General features: G+C 45.1%; 1 protein-coding gene across 9 annotated transcripts in view; it reads right to left on the reverse strand.

Moving 5' to 3' along the window:
* Positions 1–26,698, reverse strand: part of LOC308579472 (uncharacterized protein) — a 268,291-nt gene that overhangs the window by 3,539 nt on the left and 238,054 nt on the right. Inside the window, exons 1-4 of one of the 9 annotated variants that reach the window (XM_081214005.1) lie at positions 7,313–7,391; positions 5,661–6,153; positions 5,383–5,464; positions 5,032–5,114 (exon numbers count right to left, since the gene is read on the reverse strand). The exons of 4 other annotated variants lie outside the window; for them this stretch is intronic. In XM_081214005.1, the coding sequence (XP_081070131.1) occupies positions 5,032–5,114; positions 5,383–5,464; positions 5,661–6,062 (567 nt within the window). In that variant the 5' untranslated portion in view covers positions 6,063–6,153; positions 7,313–7,391. Of the gene's footprint in view, positions 1–5,031; positions 5,115–5,382; positions 5,465–5,660; positions 6,154–6,587; positions 7,032–7,312; positions 7,392–19,439; positions 19,925–26,698 lie in introns of those variants that run through there. 4 more of the 9 variants (XM_081214009.1, XM_081214006.1, XM_081214007.1 and 1 more) reach the window with 4 other exon arrangements.

A 26,698-nucleotide genomic window follows, 5' to 3' on the forward strand; every position in this document is an offset into this window, starting at 1 on the left:
AGGGAGGGAACCGCCAGAAGGCCCTCAGCACTGGATCTCAGTGTCTGGGAAGAATGATGGAGGTGGAGACGCTCCTTCAAGTATACAGGACCGAGGCCGTTTAGGGCTTTCTTTCTTTTTTATAAGATATTTATTAAGATTTTTTAAAATATTACAGTAAAAATGAAAAAAATAACAAAAATACAAAATAAAAATAGTTAAAAATACACAGAATTTCCATTACTTATTTTCCTTTAGCTTGTTTCCCAGACCTCTTCATACCTCCCTTTTTTGTATTCCACTTCAAATTGTTGGTTCAGCAAATCCTTACCATTAGATTTTAACCTATTTATAACCCCTTTTTCATATTCTCTTAAAGCATTACAGCTGGAAACCACTTAATTTCTATCCAACATCATTCTAACATTCATTAATTTTACAATATTTCTGTAGATAGTCTTTAAATTTCTTCCAATCCTCTTCCACCGACTCTTCTCCCTGGTCTCGGATTCTGCCAGTCATTTCTGCCAATCCCATATAGTCCATCACCTTCGTCTGCCATTCTTCCGAAGTGGGTAAATCTTGTGTCTTCCAATACTTTGCAATGAGTATTCTTGCTGCTGTTGTGGCGTACATAAAAAAAGTTCTATCCTTCTTTGGCACCAATTGGCTGACAATGCCCAGAAGGAAGGCCTCTGGTTTCTTCAGGAAGGTATATTTAAATACCTTTTTCATTTCATTATAGATCATTTCCCAGAAAGCCTTAATCCTTGGGCATGCCCACCAAAGGTGAAAGAATGTACCTTCAGTTTCTTTACATTTCCAACATTTATTATCGGGCAAATGATAGATTTTTGCAAGCTTGACTGGGGTCATGTACCACCTATATATCATCTTCAAAATATTTTCTCTTAAGGCATTGCATGCCGTAAACTTGATACCTGTGGTCCATAACTGTTCCCAGTCAGCAAACATAATGTTATGTCCAACATCTAGTGCCCATTTAATCACAGCAGATTTCACCGTTTCATCCTGAGTATTCCATTTCAGCAGCAAGTTATACATCTTTGACAAAATCTTAGTTTTGGGTTCTAACAGTTCTGTTTCTAATTTTGATTTTTCCACCTGGAAGCCAATTTTCTTGTCCAAATTATATGCCTCCATTATCTGATAATTATTATCAGATAATCGAGGCCGTTTAGGGCTTTCAAGGTCAGCAGAAACACTTTGAATTGTGCTCAGAAACGTTCTGGGAGCCAGTGTAGGTCTTTCAAGACCGGTGTTATATGGTCTCGGCGGCCGCTCCCAGTCACCAGTCTAGCTGCCGCATTTTGGATTAGTTGTAGTTTCCGGGTCACCTTCAAAGGTAGCCCCACATAGAGCGCATTGCAGTAGTCCAAGCGAGAGATAACCAGAGCATGCACCACTCTGGAGAGACAGTCTGCGGGCAGGGAGGGTCTCAGCCTGCATACCAGATGGAGCTGATAAACAGCTGCCCTGGACACACAATTGACCTGTGCCCTCATGGACAGCTGCGAGTCCAGAATGACTCCCAGGCTGCGCACCTGGTCCTTCAGGGGCACAGTTACCCCATTCAGGACCAGGGAATCCTCCACACCACGCCTCCTGTCCCCCCAAAAAAGTACTTCTGTCTTGTCAGGATTCAACCTCAATCTGTTAGCCGCCATCCATCCTCCAACCGCCTCTAGACACTCACACAGAAATTTCACCGCCTTCACTGGTTCCGATTTGAAAGAGAGGTAGAGCTGGGTATCATCTGCATACTGATGAACACCCAGCCCAAACACCCTGATGATCTCTCCCAGCGGCTGCATGTAGATGTTGAAAAGCATGGAGGAGAGGACAGAACCCTGAGGCACCCCACAAGTGAGAGCCCAGGGGTCTGAACACTCATCCCCCACCACCACTTTCTGAACACGGCCCAGGAGGAAGTAGTGGAACCACTGTATGACAGTGGCCCCAGCTCCCAGCCCCTCAAGATGGTCCAGAATGATATGGTCGATGGTATCAAACGCCGCTGAGAGATCCAACAGAACTAGGAAACAGCTCTCGCCTTTGTCCCTAGCCCGCCGGAGAACATCGAACCAGTGCAACCAAGGCAGTTTCAGTCCCATGATGAGGCCTGAACTCCGACTGGAAGGGATCCAAATGGTGCACTTCTTCCAGGCGTGCCTGGAGTTGTTCAGCAACCACTCACTCAATCACCTTGCCCAAGGATGGAAGATTTGAGACTGGGCGATAGTTAGCCATATTGGCAGCATCTAAAGATGGTTCTTTAATAAGCGGTTTGATAACCGCCTCTTTCAGTGGGTCTGGGAAGGCTCCCTCACAGAGAGAAGCATTCACGACCCCACGAAGCCCATCGCCCAGCCCTTCCCGGCTAGCTTTTATAAGCCAGGATGGGCAAGAATCAAGGAGACAGGTGGTTGGTTTCACTCGTCCAAGGATCCTGTCCACATCCTTGGAGGTAACAGATTGGAACTGATCCCATGCAACTTGACTAGACAGGACACTAGCACTCTCCTGCCCCGGCCCTGCTCCCACGGTGGAGTCTACCTCTTCCTGAATCTGAGCGACTTTATCTGCAAAAAACTTTGCAAAATCATTGCAGGAGATCATGTGGCCCATACTGGGCCCCGATGTAGCAGGTGGTTCCACTAAATTGCGAACCACCTGAAAAAGTCTCCTGCTGCTGTTTTCTGCAGATGCAATAGAGGCGGTGAAGAAAGTCTTCTTTGCTGTTGCTACCGCCACTTGGTAGGCTCGACATTGAGCTCTAACCCGTGTCCGGTCAGCTTCAGAATGAGTTATCCATCACCAGAGCTCTAGCCGTCTCAGCGATTGTTTCATTGCCCTCAGATCCGTGGAAAACCACAGGGCTGTCTGGGCTCCATGCAATCGAAGAGGGCGCTTCGGAGCCAAACAGTCAATAGCCCTGGTTAACTCCGCATTCCAGCGGGACACCAGGGAATCAGCTGAAAGGCCATCAACATGGGATAAAGCATCCCCTACCACTCTCTGGAAACCATTTGGATCCATTATGTGGCGGGGGCGGACCATCCGAATCAGTCCCACCTCCCTGCAGAGGGGAAGGTTCACGGAGAAGTCCTTTTGCACCAGGAAGTGATCTGATCATGTCACTGCAACCCCCCCTCCCTGCCCACAAGGCCTGGGTTGCTGTGCATAAGAGAAACCTGGTGGGCAAGCAGCGGCAAGGGCAGGCCCATCTGTTTCATCCAACCAAGTCTCTGTTACACATGCCAGGTCAAGTCCTCCATCCATGATCAAGTCATGGATGGCAGTGATTTTATGAATCATTGACCTGGCATTGCACAGCAGCACCTTCAGGTCATGTGGGTATCCCTTGCTGATTCTAGTCTCCGTCCAGTCAGGACCAGACCTGGAGGCAGGGATAGTCCTCCAACAACGACTAACCTGCCTCCTCTGTAATGACATGGTCTGGTCTTAGCGTAACTCCTCCTAACCCTGATCACTGAGATCGGTTGTCCCAGTGCATCCCCCCCATGGAACATGCCCCAGCTATTTTGTGGGCTGGGACCCACTCCCCGGCAGCCCTGACCCCCCCCCTTAAGAACAAAATAAAACCCTTAAAGAAAAGAAAGAACCCAAAATAAAACAATACAAACAAATAACTGTAAAAATTACAAACACATTAAAATCAAACAAATTCCCAAACCCAACCAAACATCCATCCCACCCCCTACAAAAAAAGTAATCAAAAGGGGGAAAAGAAAATTTTTTTAAAAAATGGCAGTGGCTTTATGAATCATTGACCTGGCATTGCACAGCAGCACCTTCAGGTCATGTGGGTATCGCTTGCTGATTCTAGTATCCATCCAGTCAGGACCCGACCCGGAGGCAGGGATAGTCCTCAAACAACGACTAAACCTGCCTCCTCTGTAATGACATGGTCTGGTCTTAAAATCCATACCACCCCCCACAAAAATAGTAATCAAAAGGGGGGAAAAGAAAATTTTTAAAAAGATTAAAAAATTTTAAAAAACATTTTAAAACATTTTAAAAAGAACATTGCGCCGCTCCGAGTCCTCCTGGCCAGCAGCAGCAGCAGCAACAACCGTCATGAGGCTTCAGGCCCCGCCCTGGGCCAGGTGATGAGTGACAGGAGCAGGGCCCTCAGGCACTCACACAGCGGAGTTGTTTCAATAGGATTGCTTTGCTGCACATTTTATTTATGGATCCTTATTTTATTATAAGTTTTAATTATGGGTATTTGTCTTTGTGCAAATAGGTGGTACTCCACCTTGTGTTTTTCAAGTCATTCTGCCTATGCAAGCATTCCAGTTTCCCCAATGGAAGGATCCACTTTCTCCTCTCCTCGTGAGCTGTTCTGGGGAGTTCCCTCCCAATGCCCTAGAGCCAAATACCAGGCGTTCATGGGGGCATGGAGAGGGGGAGGAATGTGGGGCAAGCCCCATTTTGCAGTTGATGGGGCTGGTTAGGTGAATCCAGGCCACTATTTGGTCTGATTTGTTCACTGCTTAGAAACCAATCTGAGCATTCAGTGATCAATCTAGAAATAAAATAAGCCTCTTTTGGATGGGCATCTGTCTCTAGCATGATCTAGCAGAGATTCCTGCATTGCAGGGGGTCTCCTGGGTCTGAAAGACAAGCAGGGAGGGTGGCTTCTGGCAAAAGGAGAGGGAGCCCCCGGTGGCTCCTCCTTCTCCTGACTCACTTCAGCCTCTCGACCTTCCTCTTCCACTCGCCTCCTTCCTCTTCTGCCTCTGATTCTGCACTGCATTCTGCCACAGAGTCTCCCAGCTCACTAAGCCCTGTTACCCCTTCAGCTTCTGACACCTCCTCTTCCCAGCCTTCTCCCTCTTGCCCCTATGACCGCTCATCCTTCCTCCACCTCCACTTCTTGGGCTCTGAGCCGTCTTCCCTTCCTGGTTCCCCGGCTGCTTCCTCCCAACACTCCTCTGTGCCCAACAAGTCCATGACATTGCTCCATCCCTCAGCCTCTGTCCCCACAAGGCAGCTTCCCCTGACCTGATCTGGATCCACAGCCGCTGCTTCCCTTCTGCCCCAATGAAAAGGCGGATCAGGAGGTCTTGCTGGCATCCTTCTGTCACCTGCAAGAGAAAAAAGGTAAGCAGGACGCCAGGAGTGCCGGCTTCTCTCACAGGTGAAACAGGGCATCTCTTACTACAGATGGGCCTTTGAGAAATCCTTACCTGCTGAGAGTATTTGAATGTTTGTGCCCATTTAATATGTTTGTTGTGCAGAAATACATCTCCCCTCCTCTGGACCCTTGTTCCCAACTGTCTCCACCCAAAACAAGATGAAAAGAACCCTCAGAAAAGTTGGGACCAAATGGAGAAAAACCACCTTCCTCCTTACCCAGTGGCCTCTCTCTGGTGTCCAATGGAGGCCTCTCTGCCTCACAGGAATCCAGGTCCATTTCTGCAAAGAGATCCTTTCCCTGAAAAAGAAACAAGGATTCAAAACAGAGAAAGGTGAGAAATGCTAGAAAGAGAATGACAAAGACATGAAGGGTGTGAGATCTCATTCCATGGATACTTTCCCAGAAAACGGATGGGCCATCAGCAGACCATTATGGGATGTTTTCTGTCCTGTTTGGAGCCCCTTGGGAGTATCCAGAGGAAAGTCTCTCTCACCTGCTTTCTCTCCTCTGCCTGACTCAGGAGGAAACCTTCGGCCAGGGCCACCGCCTGGGAACTGGTCTCTGCTCCGCATTCCCTCACCCAGCTCTCCATCTCCAGGGGAAGGACAGCCAGGAACTGCTCCAAGATCACCAGGTCCAGCATCTCAGCTTTCGTGTGCCTTTCTGGCTTCAGCCACTGATGGTCAAGGTGGTAGAGTCGGCTGCAAACCTCTCGGGGTCCTTTGGCCTCCTGGCAGCAGAACTGCCTCAACTGCTGGCTCTGCACCTCTGAGCGGAGGGTGTCCTCCTCACCCAGGATCTTCTGCACAGAGTTTTCCCAGAATCCCCCACTGCTCCCAGTTTGGCTGCCATGGCCTCTTCCTGTTCCAGGGCCAGCTGAGTCTCGCTCATCCATTTGTGCTCTCAGGAAGCCTTTGAGAGATCGGAAGGAACCCTTTGGTCTTCTGACAAGTTCTGTCCGTCTAAATGAGAAGCTCTAGCAAATCCTACAAAGCAAATACATTGTTCTGTTACAGAATTTGTAGGACAGAAAAAGAAATATTTCCCTGAGCAAGCATGGATGAGTCTTGCTGGGAACCAGGGCTGGACTGCACCACATCCCAGAGCATGAGATATCTTTTTGAAAAGAAAGAGGAGGAAGAGGAGAAGAAATAAGTCTCTAGTCTTCAAGCAATGCAAAATGTGGAGGCAACTAAAGGGATTTCTGGGAGATTAATCAACATGGTTTCTGCTGGTTTCCAGTCAATGCATGAAGTCAGAACCGAATGATAAGGGAGTCATTTGTATCTTGTGAAAAACAGATGCTTGGCTCTAGTGGGGGTCCTCAGGAGTTGCTCCCCCCACCCTCACCCCCACCCTCACCCCACACCCACTCCCCTGCTTCTGTCACCTTTTCTGCACTCTCTGCCAGTCTCCAGACGGATTCCTGGGGTGAGATCTCTTTTCCTCTCTTCTGAGGGCCAGGAATGTATCTGGCCAACCCCCTGAGGGCCAAGTGGGTGGGGCCAAAGACATCTCCCTTGATTTTTTTATTTATTATTATTCTATTAGATAGCTTAACACAAACTGGTTTCCAATGCAGCAGCCAGACTATGGCCTGGGATCCCTCTCTTTATTCCTGGCCTCTCTTTCCTACTTTTCCTTCCTTTCTCCCGGTTGTTTTCTTTGGGGGGGGGGGCTAGTCCACCTCCTCCTCCAGCTTTGGAAAACCATTTGCAGATGTTTCCTCTGTTGTGCAATGAGGCTGAGCGATGTCACACAGAGTTAAAGTCCCAGGGACTTCTTTGTTTTAAAAAGGGAGATTTCGTGGGAGTCAGGGATCCTCTGATCTCCAGGAAGGAGAGCGTTGCAGACCTGGCCCCTCCCTGGCTTGGGGTCCCCCCCACATGAGCAGATCAGGCCCCCCAGGCACCCTCCCCTGCTGCAGCCCTGGGACCCCCACCGTCTCCCCACTGCACCCTCTGGGGGGAGGGAGAGGAGACTCAACCCATAGCTGGAACCCTTCCCTTTTTTGCGGGAAATTCCCTTATTCCAGCGCCGTTTCCCGCTGCTATCCTGGATTCTTAGATATCCCGTAGACTGTCCCCGGGATCAGGCTGCTGATCCCTTATTTTCACATCTGAAAGTTGACAGCTATGGACTCACCAGATCCCAGGAGGGGGCAGCGAGGCAGCCCTTGCAGGAGAGACCCCAAAGCAAGGGAAGAAGGACTGGGGAGGGAGGGGCCTTGGCTCTGGAGGACCTGGCCCCCTCTTGCTTCCTGGCCTCTCTAGGAAGGCAGCTCACTTCCCTTTAACCCTTGCCAAGCCGAGTCCCTCCAGCTCAGCCCTCTCTCGCTTGGCAGAACCTCAGATTTCTATTATTTTTTATGGATTAAGGGGGCAGCTGCCCCCCTGGCTACGCCAATGCCCAGATATCCTTTTGGAGCGCGAGGCTCTTGGCTGGACTCTGAGCATCTCCCTCCCTTGGCCAGAAACCAGAGGAAGAGCTTGCAGGGAAAAGGGCTTTGCAGGAGGCAAGGAAGCTCCTCCTGGAATTCAGGAGTGGAGAGATAGGAGGGGATCCCAGGGTCATCTAGTCCAACCCGAAGCAAGAGGGGTCTAGTTCCCTAAACAGGCAGCCCTGTTTAGGGAAGCTTTTAATGTTTAATAGGTTATTGTATTTTAGTGTTTTATTGGAAGCCACCCAGAGTGGCTGGGGAAACCCAGCCAGATGGGTGGGGTATAAATAAGAAATAATAATAATAATTATTATTATTATTATTATTATTATTATTATTATTATTATTATTATTATTATTACAACCCCCAGCAATGCAGGAATCTCAGCTAAAGCATCCATGGCAGATGGGCGTCCGATCTCTGCTTAGAAACCTCCAAGGAAGGAGAGTCCACCACCTCCCAAGGGAGACCTTTCCCCTGCCCAACTGCTCTTAGATGTCCCTCAAGGCAGCGGGTCCTGAGTTCTAGCCTGCTGAAACAATCGCACTGGCTGCCAAGGAGGAACCAAGCGAAGTTCAAAATAAATAAAATTCTCATCAGAAATGAGTAATACTTTCTTATGCATGCTTGTGCACGCATCAAAAATATGCTATTTCCCTTTCCATAAATGCTTAATTGCTAATTCAATGGACTGAAAATGGATGGTTGTTGTTATTATGTTTAGGGAAGCTTTTAATATTTGATGGACTATTGTATTTTAATATTTTTTTGGAAGCTTCCCAGAGTGGCTGGGAAACCCAGGCAGATGGGTCGGGTATAAATTATTATTATTATTATTATTATTATTATTATTATTATTATTATTATTATTACTATTACTACTACTACTACTACTACTACTATTGACCAGGTGAGTGTTCTCCTTTTGAAAGAGGCAGGTGGAATCTCCACAGTTGCTAATAGCATAGCGCTGAAAGACTAGTGAAATATGGGGAGCCCTAGAGCATCTGCTTGGCATGCAGAATGTCCCAGGGTCAACCCCTGACATCTCCTGCAAGGGCTGGACAAAATCCCTGCCTGAAACTCTGGGGAGAAGCTGCCAGTCAATGTAGGCCAGGGGTCCTCAAACTATGTCCTGTGGCCTGAATCCAGCCCGTCAGGGTCGTGAATCTGGCCTGCACGGTCATTTCAGAACCCACCAAGTGTCTGATGCTGAAAGCATCTCACCATCCACTCAGTCCTTGCGTCACACTGAGGTAAACACCACAGGTGTGGTGGCGGCTCTACCAATGAAAGGCCAGGTGTTTTCACCTGGGAACGGGGAAGTGTTGTCTTTTGGCTCGAAGAGTGAAGTGCAGGTTGGTGGAGGAAGGCAGACATGGGTCGGTTTCATTACCTAGATGTTTATTTTAAAGGTGGGAGAAGGAAGTACAGTATAGTCCTATTTCTGTGAGTGGCGCAGCAGTCTTTCCACTCATGCGGTTTACATGCTCTGAAAGTTGGGATCTGTTTTGAGATTTAAATTTTAAAAGGGTGGAGTGGAACTGGATATTGACCATCTTGTTAGCCTGGGGCAGGGGTCAGCAACCTGTTTCAGCCATGGGCAGTCCACCGTCCCTCAGACCATGTAGGGAGCCAGACTATATTTTTTGGGGGGCTGAACGAATTCCTATGCCCCACAAATAACCCAGAGAGGCATTTTAAATAAAAGGACACATTCTACTCATGTAAAAACACGCTGATTCCCGAATTGTCCGCGTGCCAGATTGAGAAGACGATTGGGCCGCATCCAGCCCCCAGGCCTTAGTTTGCCTACCTCTGGCCTGGGGAGCCACATTCTGGTTGAAGGAGGTCAGGATTTAACCCCCAAGGCCTGGGGAGTCCCTCCTCCCCTGCAGTAGGGCTTGGAATCCAGGAGAAAACTCTTGGAATAGCCTTGCCAGGAGCTCAGAGACGGACTCACCTGTCCCCATGTCCTTCTCTTTGCAGATGTGCTGCGGTTGCACATCTCTCCCCCAGGGGTGAGTATTGGGGAGAACCAGAGCAGGGACTCAGACCTGCCCTCCTTGCCCCCCACTATGCTCTCTCGGAGGTGGAGAAGGGACTGACTTTTGCCTTTCAGCTGCTGGAGGAAGATCAGCTGTACCTGCCGGAGGTGATTCAGAACTGCCAGGCAGCTCAGCTCAGGGGGCTCCGAACCCTGAAGTGCTCCAAGCAAGAGACGGCCAAAGCCATCCAGGTGAGTGATGGGTGGTGTGGGGGACCCCCATGGGGAAGTGGGGAGGGAGGGGCTTTGGGGGAGGGGTTGTCCGTCTGCCGGAGAGGAGGACCCTACTGGCCTAGGTTCAAGTATCCCGTTTGAAAGGGGAATCATCTGAGGGACTTCCTGTAAACATCTGGGTCAGGAATGTGGTTCCTGGAATGTAGAAACACACAAAACATAACAGTCTGTGGATTCACATAAACAATACTCTTCTATATATTCTCATCACAATATCAAATGTTTATCTTGCACATAAACAACACATAAATTGCAATAATATAGACGGAAGTCCCAATAAATCAGTTCATTCAAAAGACCAAATGTCTGCTAGTTTCTGTTCCACATACGTTCATAAAGTCCAAATTGGAGCCTATTACAATTCCACAGTGTTGAAAAGGATTTCCGGAATAATGCCTTGTTTCGCTCTCATGGGCTTCATTCGTTGTACATATTCTAAGTAATATAAATGACCATAATGTCGTAATTCAACATATTTTAACAAATTAACAAACCTGTGTATGGATAAAGTTTGTTTTACATTTGTTGTTTTAAAGGGCTCACTTAAAGAAGAAAACCTTACAGCTGCAGATTGCTGTCACCTGTAACTAAAATCAATGCTTCGCCTGTCTATATACATTGTAAGACTTGTTCACTGCAGAAACCACTGTGTTATAAGTTCCATTATCTGGATACTTCATATATGGTATGTACTTTTATAGCACAATTGTTTATATAATTTTAATTTGTTAAATGATCTAGTGGTCGATCCACAACTCTGGTCACTGCTCCCTGAGAAAAGCTCAAGAACTCTGTGCGAAGACAATGGGTAGATCACTGGCAGGATTTTTATTACTGGGAGTAGATCTCAGTCTCTTGGAAGTTCTGGCATTGTGGCTAGTTCAAGGTACCAGCACAACTTTAATTGCCACTCATCTTTTGTTGATATTAACTCATTTTCCAGTATTTTGCTATTAACATCCTAGCTGCTGTTGTCGTGTAAAGAAACACTCTTTTATTTTCATTTGGTATGCTTATTGTTAGAATATCAAATAGGAAAGCTTTGGTTTTCTTTAAAATAAATAGCATTTACTTTATTTTATTTTACCTTTGGGGACATGTCCACCACATGTGGAATAAGGTTCCCTCATTTTGTCTGCATCTCCAACATTTATTGCTGATATTTATTTATTTTGACTGATTTGGATGGGGTCAGGTACCATCTAAAAATCAGATGGCATGTGGTGAATTTTAAGTCTTTTTTCATAATTTCCCCCATTTTTCATCTTCATTGGATAGCCACAATCGTGTGCCCATTTCACCATCACCTCCTAGTCCTTAAGGTTCCAGTCCAGTAACAATCTGTGTGGTTTTGATATCTTTGTATTATTTAATAATATTATTATATATATTTTTTAAAAAAACGCTGTTGTTCTGTCAAGTCCATTTATTTTTTGTCTGGAAAAAATTGATTAGCTGGTAATCTATCTTTTTTACTTTTGTTTTCCTTTTATATTTTTTCTTTTTTGTATTTTTAGCATATAATAACAGTTGTAATTATATGGAAATGTGATAATAATATTGAAATGAATAAAATGCTTAACTCGCCAATATTTTTATTGTTTGCGGCTTCCCAAGAAAACTCAAGGAGATTCTCCCCTTTTTGGCTTTTACCTCTTACCTTTATAACTGTGTCTTTACATCCCAAAAGTCATAGAATCATAGAATCATAGAGTTGGAAGAGACCACAAGGGCCATCGAGTCCAACCCCCTGCCAAGCAGGAAACACCATCAGAGCACTCCTGACATATGGTTGTCAAGCCTCTGCTTAAAGACCTCCAAAGAAGGAGACTCCACCACACTCCTTGGCAGCAAATTCCACTGTCGAACAGCTCTTACTGTCAGGAAGTTCTTCCTAATGTTTAGGTGGAATCTTCTTTCTTGTAGTTTGGATCCATTGCTCCGTGTCCGCTTCTCTGGAGCAGCAGAAAACAACCTTTCTCCCTCCTCTATGTGACATCCTTTTATATATTTGAACATGGCTATCATATCACCCCTTAACCTCCTCTTCTCCAGGCTAAACATGCCCGGCTCCCTTAGCTGCCCCACCCTCCCGCTTACAGGATATCCTTTCTACAGATGTCAACGCAGACCCAACGATGGAAAACCCTCAGCCCAATTCCTCGTGACCACAAGACTATTTATTACCTGCAGCAACAACAACAACAGACACCAGAGTGGCCACAGCTATCTCTTTCCAAAGGATATAGACTGACAGGGAGGGGGCTGACAAAGGGGGGAAAGTTGAATTGCAAGCACATTCTCTCACCTTTTAAGCCTCAAGACTCTGGGCCCCAGGATTGAAAAGATATGTAAAAGATCATGGTTGCCTCAAGATATGCAACTGAGATTTAATTAGTACGTGGTGTATTGTGTGATATTATGTAGGAATGCTAACATGTGTCTGACAGTATGTTATTTCCACAAAGGGGGAGGGGACCCAATTTTTGTGTATAATTGCTTTTATGTTCAATGTATAATGTCTTATTGCCTACACCCCAATGGAGGATTCTCATGCATTTTAAGCTTTCTAATACATCAGGCTATTGCGTAGACCAGTATTTAGATTAGATCAATTTAAGTGGTTAAAATGAATGTTCTGCCAAAAATGCGATTCCTCTTTCAATCAGTCCCAGTAATTGTGAAAGATGAATGTTTCAAAAAATGGCAGAAAGAAATTTCCAAGTTTATCGGGGGTGGGGGGTGGCAAAAGGCCAAGGATAAACCACAAGATACTTACAGGCATAAAAGACAGAGGTGGTTTTGCCCTCCCAGACCTTTCATTATATTATGAAGCTGAATGCCTGGTATGGATTAGGGACTGGGTGAAGTTGGAAAGGCAAGAAGCATTAGAATTGGAAGCACATGACAATAGATTTGGCTGGCACTCATATTTATGGCATGGGAAAGGGAAGGTACATAAAAGTTTTTATAACCACATAATTAGGAAATCACTAATGAGCATATGGGAGAGATACAGTGGTACCCCAGGTTAAGTACTTAAATCGTTCCAGAGGTCCGTTCTTAACCTGAAACTGTTCTTAACCTGAAGCACCACTTCAGCTAATGGGGCCTCCTGCTGCTGCTGCACCGCTAGGGCCTGATTTCTGTTCTTATCCTGAAGCAAAGTTCTTAACCTGAAGCACTATTTCTGGGTTAGCGGAGTGTGTAACCTGAAGCGTATGTAACCTGAAGCGTATGTAACCCGAGGTACCACTGTATAAAGATATGTTAGAACAGAAGACCCCTTAGTGGCTTTCAACACATGAAGTTTTACTGCTCAAAACGCTTGGAAAGAAAGGAAAGTGGCTTACATATGATGACTTTTTAAAGGATCAAGAAGGAAAATGGAAACGAAGAGATTACAAGGAAATAAAAGACCACTTTCAGAGTTAGTTACGCTATCGGCAACTACATGAAATATACAAAGAAGACAATAAGAAAGGATTTAGCTACACGACATCTAGATTTCAAAAGGAAGTCATAGAAGGGAAAGGGAAGTTGCTGAAAGGTGCATATAGTATTCTGCTAGAATGGGAAACAAAAGATGAAGAGGTGAAATCAGTCATGATTAAATGGGCACAAGATATAGGTCATAATATAATGTTTGAAGATTGGGGAAGATTGTGGAAAACTGATTTAAAATTTAAAGACTGCTCTTTGCTGAAGGAAAATTACATGAAAATGATGTATAGATGGTATATATCACCAGTGCAGATAGGAAGAATATATAAAACCGGCTCAAATATATGTTGGAAATGTAGGGAAAAAGAAGGGACTTTTTACCATATGTGGTGGGATTGTAATAAAATTAAAAAAATTCTGGGAAATGATATACAATGAGTTGAAGAAAATGTTCCAATTAACTTTTGTAAAAAAGCCTGAAGCATTATTGTTAGGTATTGTAGGGAAAAAAGAAGAAGAAATGCACCTTGAGCTTCTTGCCGTGCAGCAGAAAATAGGGCATGTCCCCTACTACAGAACTGTAAGAAAGGTTCAGAGTGAAGGACACAGATTTCCACGCTTCCACCCAAAACTGCTGGGGCAACCCTGTGTCAAAGAGCATGGCTTCGGATGCCTCCTGCAGCGTTCTCTACCTGCATTCTGCAACTCCATTCTCCTGAGGAGAATTTGCTACAGTCAACCTGTGGCGTATGCTTTTCTGGCAGAAGTTCTGCAACGCAGACCTGGTGAACTCTCCACCGCGATCTGATTGAAAGCTCTTGACCCGCAGTGAGAACTGTAGTTCTACTGCCGTTATCCAATCTTTCACCAAAGCAGCGGCCTCTCCCTTGTGCTTCAGAGAGAAAAGCCACCCATTTCTGGAATAATCATCCACCAGAGATAGCAGAAATTTGGCCCCACCCAGACTGGCAACTGGCATAGGACCCCAAAGGTCTGCATGGACTAGCTCAAAAGGTTTTGTGGTTACCCTGTCAGACCTAGGATAAGAGCACGTCTAAACCTTGGCTTTCTTGAAGGCCCTGCATTTGCTGATTTATTGCTTTCTCCATCAAGCCATGCTTCCCTCTTGAGCACACTCTGAGAAGCATGACCCCGGGTAGAAAAACAAATAGCAGACACGCAGCGTCTTCCGTGTGTGAGAAAAGGGGAGTGAATATAGTCCAGACAGCTTCTCTAAGCTACAAGCTTTATTTGCAAGCACAGCATTACAAGTCCATCGGAGCTAAAACCCATTGCATCTTTCTCCTCTCGCTCTCGGAGGAAAAGTGAAACCAAACTCACAGAACAAAGAGATGACGTGACTTCTGTCTTGGCTTCCTGTAGAAGCCTCTCCCAGGTACAGGGCATACCAGAGGTTAACCCATTAAGCACCAAACTCCACACTGCATTCCAGGTATGTCACATGCTTTCATCTTACACCCCTCTTTGCACCCTGGGACCTTCTTCACGTACCCACACCTGACGTGACATTCTCTGGTGCCAAACGCCATGATGGCACCCATCATGGATGGGAACGTTAGCACACCGTGCTTGTGCATCCTCAGTGGGACATTTACCTGCAATACATGTTTCTAGCACAAACAGCCTGTCTTTGCACTCAACACTGACCAGTTGTCGCCCAACTCTGGAAATGGAACACACATTATTTTCAAAACACACTTTGAACCCATCATGGACAAGAGAGGAAACAGAAAGCAAACAGCACTGCATCTCTGGAATGACATAGGCCTCAATCTCCGCCTGCAAAAAAGAACAATAAACAGAGCCAGACATAATTAGTTGGCGCTTGGAACCATCTGCAAGAGTTACACTTCTTCCAGTTTTCACAGCCTTGCAGTTCCACAAAAAATGACTAGATGGCGATGGCATAAAGTGGTGACTGGCCCCACTGTCAATCACCCAGCTCAGCCCGTGGCCTGGTCGCAGTTTTTCACTGTTGCCATAGCAGCAGCCAAATGATGCTGTGACGACATGTCTCTGCCAGTTCCCTTGTTATCTTGTTGCCACAGAAAACGGCCTTGGAAGCATCCTGTGGCTCCACTGGACAATTCTGGACCAGGTGAAATTCAGAGCCGCACCGAGACTTCGGGAAGGAAAAGCTTTCCCTGTTTCTTCACTTCTCCCTTCTCCCTTCACCCCCACTCTTGGGCGCAGCACAGCCTGGGCCTGCTCAACCTCCAGCTTTCTACCTGTAATGCCTATAATGGCAGTGACTTTTTAAAAAAGTAATACTTTGAGCCCATATACAGATGGGTAGCCGTGTTGGTCTGCCATAGTCAAAATAAAAAAAATTCCTTCCTGTAGCACCTTAAAGACCAACTAAGTTAGTTCTTGGTATAAGCTTTCGTGTGCATGCACACTTCTTCAGATACACTGAAACAGAAGTTGAAGTGTTCTCCTACTAAACAGAGAAACCAGTAGGAGAACACTTCAATCTCCCAGGACATTCTATACAAGATCTCAAAGTAGCTGTTTTACTACAAAGGAATTTCAGAAATAGACTGGAAAGAGAAGCTGCTGAATTGCAACTCATTACCAAACTTAAAACAATGGAGAGACCTGGTCTGAACAGAGACATTGGATTCTTATCTCATTATACATGACTAAACCATTTCTCACCTTCCCACCCCTTGCCTTTTCCTGTAAGACCTATTACAGTCGTTAGGAGTCGTCAACAGGCTCATCAGGCTCATCTCAGCTATCTGCCAATCTCCCATTCCCACCACCCTTCTGAGTAATACCCCTCCCCACCTTCTCTATATATAGAAGGATCTGGCAACTTCTGTTTCAGTGTATCTGAAGAAGTGTGCATGCACACGAAAGCTTATACCAAGAACTAACTTAGTTGGTCTTTAAGGTGCTACAGGAAGGAATTTTTTTTATTTTGAGCCCATAGTTCAATTTCCCAGAAGCTCCCCTTGCCCCGGAGAACACTTCTAGCATTCCATCTCCTCTACCTGTGGCATTGTTCAGCAGTGGGGAAAGTGACTTCTTCACACCGGATGTCCATTTGGTATGGCCCTTTCCAGGTTTTTGCCCTCTCATTGTGTTTGTCTTTCATTTGTTCTCCTGTGTGTGTTGCCAGTAGAAGCCACAATTCTGTGGGTACTCTAGGTGGTATAGAAAGCACCTGGAAGTTCCCTATAGGTTGAGGTGCCAATCAAACTTCTGTTTTGCAATCTATAAATTCCAAGTAGCAGTACTGGGGGTGGTTCAGATTCTGGGGCAGTGCTTTTGTCCAGCAGAGGCTGTCACACGGCCAGCCTACTTTCCCTTTAAAGCAAACTTGGGTCTCCAGCTGGTTTTGGACTACAACTCCCATCACTCCTAGCTAGCAGGACCAATGGGGAGGGATGATGGGAACTGTAGTCCGGGAGCTCCTGGGGACCCAAGTTTGGGAAACCTTGCTTTAAAGCAGCTTTTCTTTTTTTATTTTTTTATTTTTTATAATATTTATTAAGATTTTTTGAAACACATAGAATTATAAAATACAGTTCACACAACTAACAATTTTTAAAAAATAAAAAGAGACATAAAAGAAAATGATTATATAGATAGCAAGAAAAACAAACATAAAAAGTTTAAAGTTTAAAATTAATTCCATCCTTCAATCTCCTTTATCTCATCACCTTAGTTCTTTGACCCCCTCACACCTCCCCTTTTGTATTCCCATTTAAAAAGTCCTTTCAGCAAATCCTTACCCTCTGTCATTTTTCATAACTCTGCGTCATCACCTATTGTAAATATATATTTCTAAGTATTAACAATCTATACTTGCATACACTTTAAAAAACTTTTAACCAATACCACTTATTTTCCATCCAGCATCACTTTAACTTTCCTTAATTTTGCAGTGTTTCTGCAAATAATCTTTAAATTTCTTCCAATCTTCTTCCACCGACTCTTCTCCCTGGTCACGGATTCTGCCAGTCATTTCTGCCATTTCCATATAGTCCATCACCTTCATTTGCCATTCTTCCAGAGTGGGTAGATCTTGTGTCTTCCAATATTTTGCGATGAGTATTCTTGCTGCTGTTGTTGCATACATAAAAAAGTTCTGTCCTTCTTTAACACCAACTGGCCGACAATGCCCAGGAGAAAGGCCTCTGGTTTCTTCAGGAAGGTATATTTAAATACCTTTTTCAATTCACTATATATCATTTCCCAGAAGGCTTTAATCTTTGGGCACGTCCACCAAAGGTGAAAGAATGTACCTTCAGTTTTTTTACATTTCCAGCATTTATTATCGGGCAAATGGTAGATTTTTGCAAGCTTGACTGGTGTCATGTACCACCTGTATACCATTTTCATAATATTCTCTCTTAAGGCATTACATGCCGTAAATTTAATACCTGTGGTCCATAACTGTTCCCAGTCAGCAAACATAATATTATGTCCAATGTCCTGTGCCCATTTAATCATCTTGAGTATTCCATTTTAACAGCAAGTTATACATTCTTGAAAGTATCTTAGTTTTGGGATCTAACAGTTCTGTTTCTAACTTTGATTTTTCCCCCTGGAAGCCAATTTTTTTATCCAAATTGTAAACCTCTCTTATTTGATAATAATGAAGCCAATCTCGCACTCTGTCTTTTAATTTCTCAAAACTCTGCAATTTCAACTTGTCTCCTTCTTGCTCCAAAATCTCCCAATATTTTGGCCACCTGGCCTCTATATTGAGTTTTTTTTGAGCTTTTGCCTCCATCGGTGACGACCACCTCGGGGTTTTATTTTCAAGTAAGTCTTTATATCGTGTCCAGACATTAAACAGTGCTTTCCTGACAATATGATTTTTAAATAATAATAATAATAATAATAATTTATTATTTATACCCCGCCCATCTGGCTGGGCCTCCCCAGCCACTCTGGGCGGCTTCCATAAAAACCAAAAATACAGTAAAATGTCACACGTTAAAAACTTCCCTGAACAGGGCTGCCTTAAGATGTCTCCTGAATGTCAGATAGTTGTTTATCGCTTTGACATCTGCTGGAAGGGCGTTCCACAGGGCGGGCGCCACTACCGAGAAGGCCCTCTGCCTGGTTCCCTGTAGCTTTGCTTCTCGCAGTGAGGGAACCGCCAGAAGGCCCTCGGCGCTGGACCTCAGCGTCCGGGCAGACTGATGGGGGTGGAGACGCTCCTTCAGGTATACTGGACCGAGGCCGTTTAGGGCTTTAAAGGTCAGCACCAACACTTTGAATTGTGCTCGGAAACGTACTGGGAGCCAATGCAGGTCTTTCAAGACCGGTGTTATATGGTCTCGGCGGCCGCTCCCAGTCACCAGTCTAGCTGCCGCATTCTGGATTAGTTGTAGTTTCCGCGTCACCTTCAAAGGTAGCCCCACGTAGAGCGCATTGCAGTAGTCCAAGCGGGAGATAACCAGAGCATGCACCACTCTGGCGAGACAGTCCGCAGGCAGATAGGGTCTCAGCCTACGTACCAGATGGAGCTGGTAAACAGCTGCCCTGGACACAGATTTGACCTGTGCCTCCATGGACAGCTGTGAGTCCAAAATGACTCCCAGGCTGCGCACCTGGTCCTTCAGGGGCACAGTTACCCCATTCAGGACCAGGGAATCCTCCACACCTGCCCGCCTCCTGTCCCCCAAAAACAGTACTTCTGTCTTGTCAGGATTCAACCTCAATCTGTTAGCCGCCATCCATCCTCCAACCGCCTCCAGACACTCACACAGGACCTTCACCGCCTTCACTGGTTCTGATTTAAAAGAGAGGTAGAGCTGGGTGTCATCCGCATACTGATGAACACCCAGCCCAAACCTCCTGATGATCTCTCCCAGCGGCTTCATATAGATGTTAAAAAGCATGGGGGAGAGGACAGAACCCTGAGGCACCCCACAAGTGAGGGCCCAAGGGTCTGAACACTCATCCCCCACCACCACTTTCTGAACACGGCCCAGGAGGAAGGAGCGGAACCACTGTATAACAGTGCCCCCAGCTCCCAGCCCCTCAAGACGGTCCAGAAGGATGCTATGGTCGATGGTATCAAACGCCGCTGAGAGATCCAGCAGAACTAGGAAACAGCTCTCACCTTTGTCCCTAGCCCGCCGGAGATCATCAACCAGTGCGACCAAGGCAGTTTCAGTCCCATGATGAGGCCTGAATCCCGACTGGAAGGGATCCAAATGGTCCGCTTCTTCCAGGCGTGCCTGGAGTTGTTCAGCAACCACTCGCTCAATCACCTTGCCCAGGAATGGAAGATTTGAGACTGGGCGATAGTTGGCCATCGTGGCCGCATCTAAAGATGGTTTTTTAAGAAGCGGTTTAATAACCGCCTCTTTCAGCGGGTCTGGGAAGGCTCCCTCACGGAGGGAAGCATTCACCACCCCACGAAGCCCATCGCCCAGTCCTTCCCGGCTAGCTTTTATAAGCCAGGATGGGCAAGGATCCAGGAGACAGGTGGTTGGTTTCACTCGTCCAAGCAGCCTGTCCACATCCTCGGAGGTAACAGATTGAAATTGATCCCACTCAACTTGACTAGACAGAACTCTAGCACTCTCCCGCCCCGGCCCTGCTCCCACGGTGGAGTCTACTTCTTCCCGAATCTGGGCGATTTTATCTGCAAAAAACTTTGCAAAATCATTGCAGGAGAACATGTGGCCCGTACTGGGCCCCGATGTTGCAGGTGATTCCGCTAAATTGTGAACCACCTGAAAAAGTCTCCTGCTGCTGTTTTCTGCAGATGCAATAGAGGCGGTGAAGAAATTCTTCTTCGCCGTCGCTATCGCCACTTGGTAGGCTCGACGTTGAGCTCTAACCTGTGTCCGGTCAGATTCGGAATGAGTTATCCGCCACCGGCGCTCTAGCCGTCTCAACGATTGTTTCATTGCCCTCAGATCCGTGGAAAACCACGGGGCTGTCCGGGCTCCATGCAATCGGAGAGGGCGCTTCGGAGCCAAACAGTCAATAGCCCTGGTTAACTCCACATTCCAGCGGGCCACCAGGGAATCGGCTGAAAGGCCATCAACATGGGATAAAGTATCCCCTACCACTCTCTGGAAACCATTTGGATCCATTAAGTGGCGGGGGCGGACCATCCGAATTGGTCCCACCTCCCTGCAGAGGGGATGGGTCGCAGAGAAGTCCAGTTGCACCAGGAAGTGATCTGACCATGGCACTTCTTTCATTTCGCTTTTACTTAGTGTCAGATCACCAACATCCATAGAGGTAAACACCAGGTCCAAGGCATGTCCACGGCTATGGGTTGGGCCAGACTTATTCAGGGACAGCCCCATGGAGGCCATGCTTTCCACGAAGTCCCGAGCGGCCCCTTGTAAGTTCGTGTCGGCATGGATGTTAAAATCCCCTAGGACGACCAGGCTAGGTGTCTCCAGGAGAACATCCGCCACGACCTGAAGCAGCTCGGGCAGGGAATCCTTGGTGCAGCGGGGAGGTCGGTACACCAAAAGGAATCCTGTACTGCCCCTATTGCCCAACTTCCAGAACATGCACTCAGAAAACTGGGTCTTCCCAATAGGACGCCTGGTGCAAACTAATGACTTCCTAAAAATCACTGCAACCCCCCCTCCCCGCCCACGTGACCTGGGTTGCTGTGCGTAAGAGAAACCTGGTGGACAAGCAGCGGCAAGGACAGGCCCATCTGCTTCATCCAACCAAGTCTCTGTTACACATGCCAGGTCAAATCCTCCATCCATGATCAAGTCATGGATGGCAGTGGTCTTACGAATCATTGACCTGGCATTGCACAGCAGCACCTTCAGGTCACGTGGGTATCCCTTGCTGATTCTAGTATCCATCCGGACAGGACCAGACCCGGAGGCAGGGATAGTCCTCAGACAACGACTAAACCTGCCTCCTCTGTAATGACATGGTCTGGTCTTAGCGTAACTCCTCCTCCTACCCGTGATCACTGAGATCGGTTGTCCCAGTGCATCCCCCCCTGTGGAACATGCCCCAGCCATTTTGTGGGCTGGGGCCCACTCCCCGGCAGCCCTGAACCCTCCCCCTAAAAACAAAATAACACCTTAAACAAACAAACAAAACCAATAAAACAATACAAACAAAAAAATGTAAAAATTACAAAAACATCAAAATAAAAAAATAATAATTCCCCAAGCCCAACCAAACATCCATCCCACCCCCACCCCCCACATACAAAAAATCCAAAGAAAATTTTTAAAAAACATTTTAAAAACACTCTGTGCCTCTCCGGCAGTAACAACTGTCCTAGTGAGGCCTGTCAGGCCCCGCCCCGGGCCAGGTGGTAAGTGGCAGGGAGGAGCAGGGCCCTCAGGCACTCACTCAGGGGACTCCTCCTGGGCAGCAGGTAGCAAGCAGCACGCAGTCCTTGTGAGGCTTCAGGCCCCGCCCCAGGCCAGATGGTAAGTGGCAAAAGCAGGGCCCACAAGCACTCACTCAGGGGAGTCTTCCTGGGCAGCAGGCAGCAAGCAGCACGCAGTCCTTGTGAGGCCCCAGGCCCCGCCCCAAGCCAGATGGTAAGTGGCAAAAGCAGGGCCCACAAGCACTCACTCAGGGAGTCTTCCTGGGCAGCAGGCCGCAAGCAGCACGCAGTCCTTATGAGGCCCCAGGCCCCGCCCCAAGCCAGATGGTAAATGGCAAAAGCAGGGCCCTCAAGCACTCACTCAGGGAGTCTTCCTGGGCAGCAGGCCGCAAGCAGCACGCAGTCCTTGTGAGGCCCCAGGCCCCGCCCCAAGCCAGATGGTAAGTGGCAAAAGCAGGGCCCACAAGCACTCACTCAGGGAGTCTTCCTGGGCAGCAGGCCGCAAGCAGCACGCAGTCCTTATGAGGCCCCAGGCCCCGCCCCAAGCCAGATGGTAAATGGCAAAAGCAGGGCCCACAAGCACTCACTCAGGGAGTCTTCCTGGGCAGCAACATAAATGCCTTATGTGCTTTAACCTTGTTGTACCACAAGTATGCATGCCATCCAAAAACATTATTAAAACCTTCTAGGTCCAAAATGTCTGTGTTCTCAAGAAGCAGCCAGTCCTTCAACCAGCAGAAAGCTGCTGATTCATAATAGAGTTTAAGGTCTGGCAGGGCAAATCCCCCTCTTTCTTTAGCATCAGTTAATATTTTAAAGTTTATTCTGGGTTTCCTGCCCTGCCAGACAAATTTAGAAATGCCACTCTGCCATTTCTTGAAACAGTCCATCTTGTCTATTATCTGTAACGATTAAAACAGAATTTAAAAAAATCCTTCCAGGAATTTTTTTATTTTGCCTATGGCAGACCAACACGGCTACCTATCTGTGATTGAAACAGAAATAACATTCTTGGCAATACATTCATCTTAATAACTGCAATTCGACCCAACAAGGAAAGCTTCAAATTTGACCATATTTCTAGATCCCTTTTAACGTCTGACCAACACTTTTCATAATTGTCCTTAAATAAGTTCCCATTTTTAGCTGTCATATTGATCCCCAGGTATTTCACCTTCTTGACCACTGTTAAACCTGTCTCATTCTGAAACCTCTCTCTTTCATTCATTGTTAAGTTTCTCTCAAGCACTTTGGTTTTTAGCTTATTCAACTTAAATCCTGCCACCTGACCAAACTCTTGGATCAGTTCTAATACTCTTTTGGTACTAGATTCTGGCTCCTGTAATGTCAAAACTAAATCATCTGCAAAAGCTTTGAGTTTGTATTGTTTAGCTCCGACCATTATACCTTTAATCAGATGGTCCCTCCTAATCATGTTTAACAGAACCTCCAGGACGGAGATAAAAAGTAAAGGGGAAATTGGGCAGCCTTGTCGTGTCCCTTTCTCTATCTTAAATTCCTCTGTTGCCACATTGTTAACTATTAATTTAGCCTTTTGCTCTGAATAAATTGCACTTATACCATTTTCGAACCCTTGACCAACCCCCTGAAGGTTTTTCTTCATAAAACTCCAAGAAATATTATCAAAGGCTTTCTCAGCATCCACAAAAATTAAAACTGCTTTTGTGTTGATTTCCTCTTGCAACTTCTCCAATATGTTAATTATATTCCTCATGTTGTCAGACAAATGTCTGCCTGGGAGAAAGCCAGCTTGATCCTTGTGTATCACTTCCTTTAAGACTTTTTTTAACCTCTTGGCCAAAATGTCAGCAAAAAATTTGTAATCCACATATAAGAGAGATATGGGTTGGTTGTTCTTAAGTTGTGTCTTTTCAGACTCAATTTTCGGTATAAGTGTAATGAATGCTTCTTTCCACGACTCTGGCACTTTTCCCCCCCTCCAAAATTTCATTACAAACCTCCTTTAGTGGTTGAATTAACCAATCCTTCAAAGTTCTATAGTATTTTGAGGTGAAACTGTCCGGCCCTGGAGATTTCCCCAACTGCATATTCTGAATGGCGTCTTCTACCTCCTGTTCCGTGACTTTGTAGTTCAACATTGTCTTGTTTTCTTGTGAGATTTTTTGAAGTCCATTTGTTCTCAAGAACTGGTCTATATCAAACTCTTTCTGTGGCCCTTGTGTATATAATTGTTTAAAGTACCTCTGGATAATAGAGTTAAACAAAATACAGGAAATTAAAGACTCCATCGCAATGAACGATCTAAAACAGAGGGAGATTAACTTAAGATTGAGACAAATTCCAGAAGTACAAAACGAGAATATAAAAGAAAGATTAGTGAAGGAAATAGCACAGTGGATGGAAGTGGAAGAGGAAGATGTGGCTAGAACAATCATAAATGCGTATAGAATGAAAATTAAAACAAATAAAGCCAGGAAATATCCAGGGGACTGTTTAGTTACATTTAAAGACAGAGAGATGAGAAATTTGGTTTTGCAAAGAAACAGGGAAAAAAGATTATACATCGATGGGCATTATATTATTTTATTTAAAGACATCCCCATAAGGTTGCTTAAACGGAGGGAATCGTATAAACCACTTGTTCAACTACTTAAAAAGAATAGAATTGACTTCCGATGGGAATTTCCGGAAGGGGTCTCTTTCTTCTATAAAGGTGTTAAAAGAAGATTGACTAGTCCCGAAGAAATAGGAAAATTCACAAGAAGATATAAAGAGCTCCAAGTGGGAGAGGAAGAGGAGAAGGGTGCAGAAGGTAGATCTAGATTGAGGGAGGATTTAGAGTTAGGTGAAGAGGAAGAACAAAGTAGAGGAGAACTAGAAGAAGAAGAAGAGGAGGAAGAAGGAGAGGAAACAGAAAGGTTACAGAGTAACACCTAACTCAGAGTAGCACCTAAAATAATATGTCTTTAAAACTATGGAATTGGAATGTTAATGGAATGAATGATAAGAAAAAACGCAATGGAATTGAACGCATTCTAAAAAAGAAAAATTTAGATATCATATGCCTTCAAGAAACCCATGTGGCCAGTAAACATAAGAAAATCCTTATTAATAAGAGGTTAGGAAATGAGTTTATCTCCTCCGATAAAAAGAAAAAAAGAGGAGTAGTATTATATATTAAAAATAACATTGAAACACACCAGCTATTTAAGGATGAGGAAGGGAGAATGATCGCAGTCCGCATTAAATGGCAAGGGGAAATGATGATAATAGTGGGAGTCTATGCACCAAATGGCAATAAAACAGAATTTTTCAGATCATTGGAAGAGAGATTATTTGACTACATGGACCAAAAAATCATAATAATGGGAGATATGAACGGGGTGGTCTCAACAGAAATAGATAGATTAAGGAAAACTAAGACAGAAGGAGGGAAACTACCTAAGATATTTTTTGAAATGGTGAAGAACTATAACTTGGTAGATATATGGAGATTGAGACACCCCATGGAGAAACAATTTACATTTCATTCAGGACCGAATGAATCACTGTCAAGATTAGACCAAATTTGGATATCAAATGAACTAACAGTAAGAACTACAAAAATTGAAATACAGGCCAAAATTATCTCCGACCACAACCCCATAATAATGGAGATGAAGGGGGTTGAAGGACGAACTTTCAGATGGAGATTAAATGATAACTTATGGGACGATCAAAAATTTGTGGAAAAGATTCGGACGAAATTATTGGAGTACTTCATAGATAACCAAGACAAAGGGGTTAAAATAAACGTGGTATGGGACGCGAGTAAGGCAGTCATGAGGGGCCTGCTCATCCAACAAAATGCATGGAAAAGGAAAAATAAAGAAAAAAGAACTAAGGAGATTTTGAGACAGATTATGGATTGTGAACAAAAACTAATTAAAAAACCAAATAATGAAAGGATATTGCAGGAAATAAAATCCCTCCAAACCCAATTTGCAATGTTGATAAATAAGGAGGTTGAGTGGAACATCAAAAGATTAAGACAGAGAAATTTTGAATTTGCTAATAAGCCAGGAAAATGGCTTGCGTGGCAAGTCAAAAAGAGAAAGGAACAAAACACAATAAACAAAATACAAATAAACGGAGAAGAGATAACTGAACCAAAAGGGATTAGAAGAGGATTTGCGGAGTTTTACGAGCAACTATACAGGAATAAGGATAGAAACAACAATAGGAAAATAGAGAGATATTTAAAAGAGAAAATGGTAAGGAAGATTCCGATAGAGCAAAGAGAAATGTTAAATGCCCCCATTTCCAGAGAGGAAGTAGAGGAAGTGATAAAGGAACTGAAAAGAGGTAAAGCTCCGGGCCCAGATGGGTTTACTGCGAGCTACTATAAAGAAATGAAAGATATATTGACGGTTCCGTTAGTTGAGGTGATGAATAAGACCCTAAAGGAAAAAGAGATCCCAAGCACCTGGAAGGAGGCATTTATCACAATAATTCCAAAACAAGATACTGACCCAACCCAAGTAAAAAATTATAGACCCATTTCCTTATTAAATACAGATTATAAGATTTTTGCGGGAATTTTGGCAAAAAGGTTTAAAAAAATATTAGTGAAGATAATGCATGAGGACCAAGCGGGTTTTCTACCGGGAAGGCAAATAAAAAACAATACAAGAGGCATAATTAATATAATAGAATATTTATCGGACAGAATTGATAAGCCAGCTAGTCTGATTTTTATTGACGCGGAGAAAGCCTTCGATAACGTCACCTGGGACTTCATGCTGAGAAATTTAGAAATTATGGAAGTGGGTCAAGAATTTTGGAATGGGATAAAAGCAATATACACCGAACAGAAAGCGAAGCTGATAATAAATAATGCCATAACAGAAGATATAAAAATATCTAAAGGGACAAGACAGGGCTGCCCGCTCTCTCCGCTGCTCTTTATAGTGGTGTTGGAGGTTCTGCTAAACGCAATAAGGCAAAACAAACAAATTAAGGGAATATCATTAGGCTCAAACGAATACAAAGTTAAAGCATATGCTGATGACGTGGTATTAACGGTA

This window comes from Podarcis bocagei (assembly GCF_964188305.1).
Source record: "Podarcis bocagei genome assembly, contig: HAP1_SCAFFOLD_44, whole genome shotgun sequence".
NCBI classification, from domain to species: Eukaryota; Metazoa; Chordata; class Lepidosauria; order Squamata; family Lacertidae; genus Podarcis; species Podarcis bocagei.